At 46.6% G+C, this 1,298-nt stretch overlaps 1 protein-coding gene across 2 annotated transcripts in view; it reads right to left on the reverse strand.

Annotated features, from left to right (window-relative positions):
- The window catches only part of SNX5 (sorting nexin 5), a 30,158-nt gene that overhangs the window by 12,890 nt on the left and 15,970 nt on the right, over nucleotides 1-1,298 (reverse strand). For both annotated transcript variants that reach the window (XM_023507801.1, XM_023507802.1), the window contains one exon: nucleotides 891-1,012. In XM_023507801.1, the coding sequence (XP_023363569.1) occupies nucleotides 891-1,012 (122 nt within the window). The remainder of the gene's footprint in view (nucleotides 1-890; nucleotides 1,013-1,298) is intronic.

Consider the following 1,298-nt stretch of genomic DNA (forward strand, 5'->3'; position numbering starts at 1 on the left):
ATAGCAGGGCGTTGTGGTGGGCGCCTGTGGTCCCAGCTACTTGGGAGGTGGAGGCAGGAGACTCGCTTGAGCCCAGGAGTTGGAGGTTGTTGTGAGCTGTGATGCCACGGCACTCTACCCAGGGGGACAGCTTGAGGCTCTGTCTCAAAGAAAAAAAAGAGAAAAAAAAGAATCTATTTTGGTTTAAAATACTTAAACTGTAACCAGATTTTTGTGTGTGTGTGTGTGTATATATATATAGAGAGAGAGAGACAGGGCTTCCCCCTCTGTTGCTGGGGCTAGAGTACACTGGTATCGTCACGACTCACTGCAGCCTTGAACTCTTGAGGCTTAAGCAATCCTCTGGCCTCTCAAGTAGCTGGGATTACAGGCACACATCACCATATCTGGCTAATTTTTCTATTTTCTGTAGACACAGGTCTTGCTCTTGCTCAGGCTGGTTGGACTTCTTTTGAGCCAATGTGGTTATTAAAACACCTGCTACAATCTAACTTCTCCTGTACTTCTAGTAACCAAATTTTGAAGAAAGCTTTGTAGTACCATGGAGCAGCTTAAAAAATAGTTTATAAAGACAAAGAGCATGACTCTCCCACACTCTGTGAAATTAAGTTTTAGGACAAACACTAGGCAGCTAATTAACAGCTATACTTTTAATTAGTCAGATTCTTCTACTTATTCTGGCACATAGCACCATTTTACTTCTCAAAAGACAGCGCTGGCTACACACAGTGGCACACATAACCCTCAGATCCCAGCTACTCTGGAGGCTAAGGTGGGAGGGGATTGATTACTCGAGCCTACCTAAGAGTTCCAGACCAGCCTCAGCAACACAGCAAAACATCTCAAAAAATAACAATGAAAGATAAAGCCCACCAAGAAAATCCACTTACGCTTCTAGTTCTTGTTTCATCTTGGCAAATTCTTCTTTGGTCATAGACCCTTCACCCTCTCCTAGTTTCTGCATCTTCTCCCGAGGACCATCAAAGTCAGGCTTTGTAGGAGCAGGCGGAATCTGCAGCAGAGGCAGGAGCCCATAAGCCTCTGCCCAGGCAGCAATATTCTACTTTCTTTCCTCATTCTATTTCTGTCAGTTTTGCTGCACAGGAAACAGCTACCCCACTGGGCCTTTGAAAATCTCCTGAGTTGGCTCGGTGCCTGTGGCTCAAGCGGCTAAGGCGCCAGCCACATACACCTAAAGTGACGGGTTCGAATCCCCAGCCCGGGCCTGCCAAACAACAATGATGGCTGCAACCAAAAAATGGCCAGGCGTTGTGGCGGGCGCCTGTAGTCCTAGCTAC

The sequence above is a fragment of the Otolemur garnettii genome, unplaced genomic scaffold (genome assembly GCF_000181295.1).
Source record: "Otolemur garnettii isolate 467f Iridium unplaced genomic scaffold, OtoGar3 scaffold00208, whole genome shotgun sequence".
Classification (NCBI taxonomy): Eukaryota; Metazoa; Chordata; class Mammalia; order Primates; family Galagidae; genus Otolemur; species Otolemur garnettii.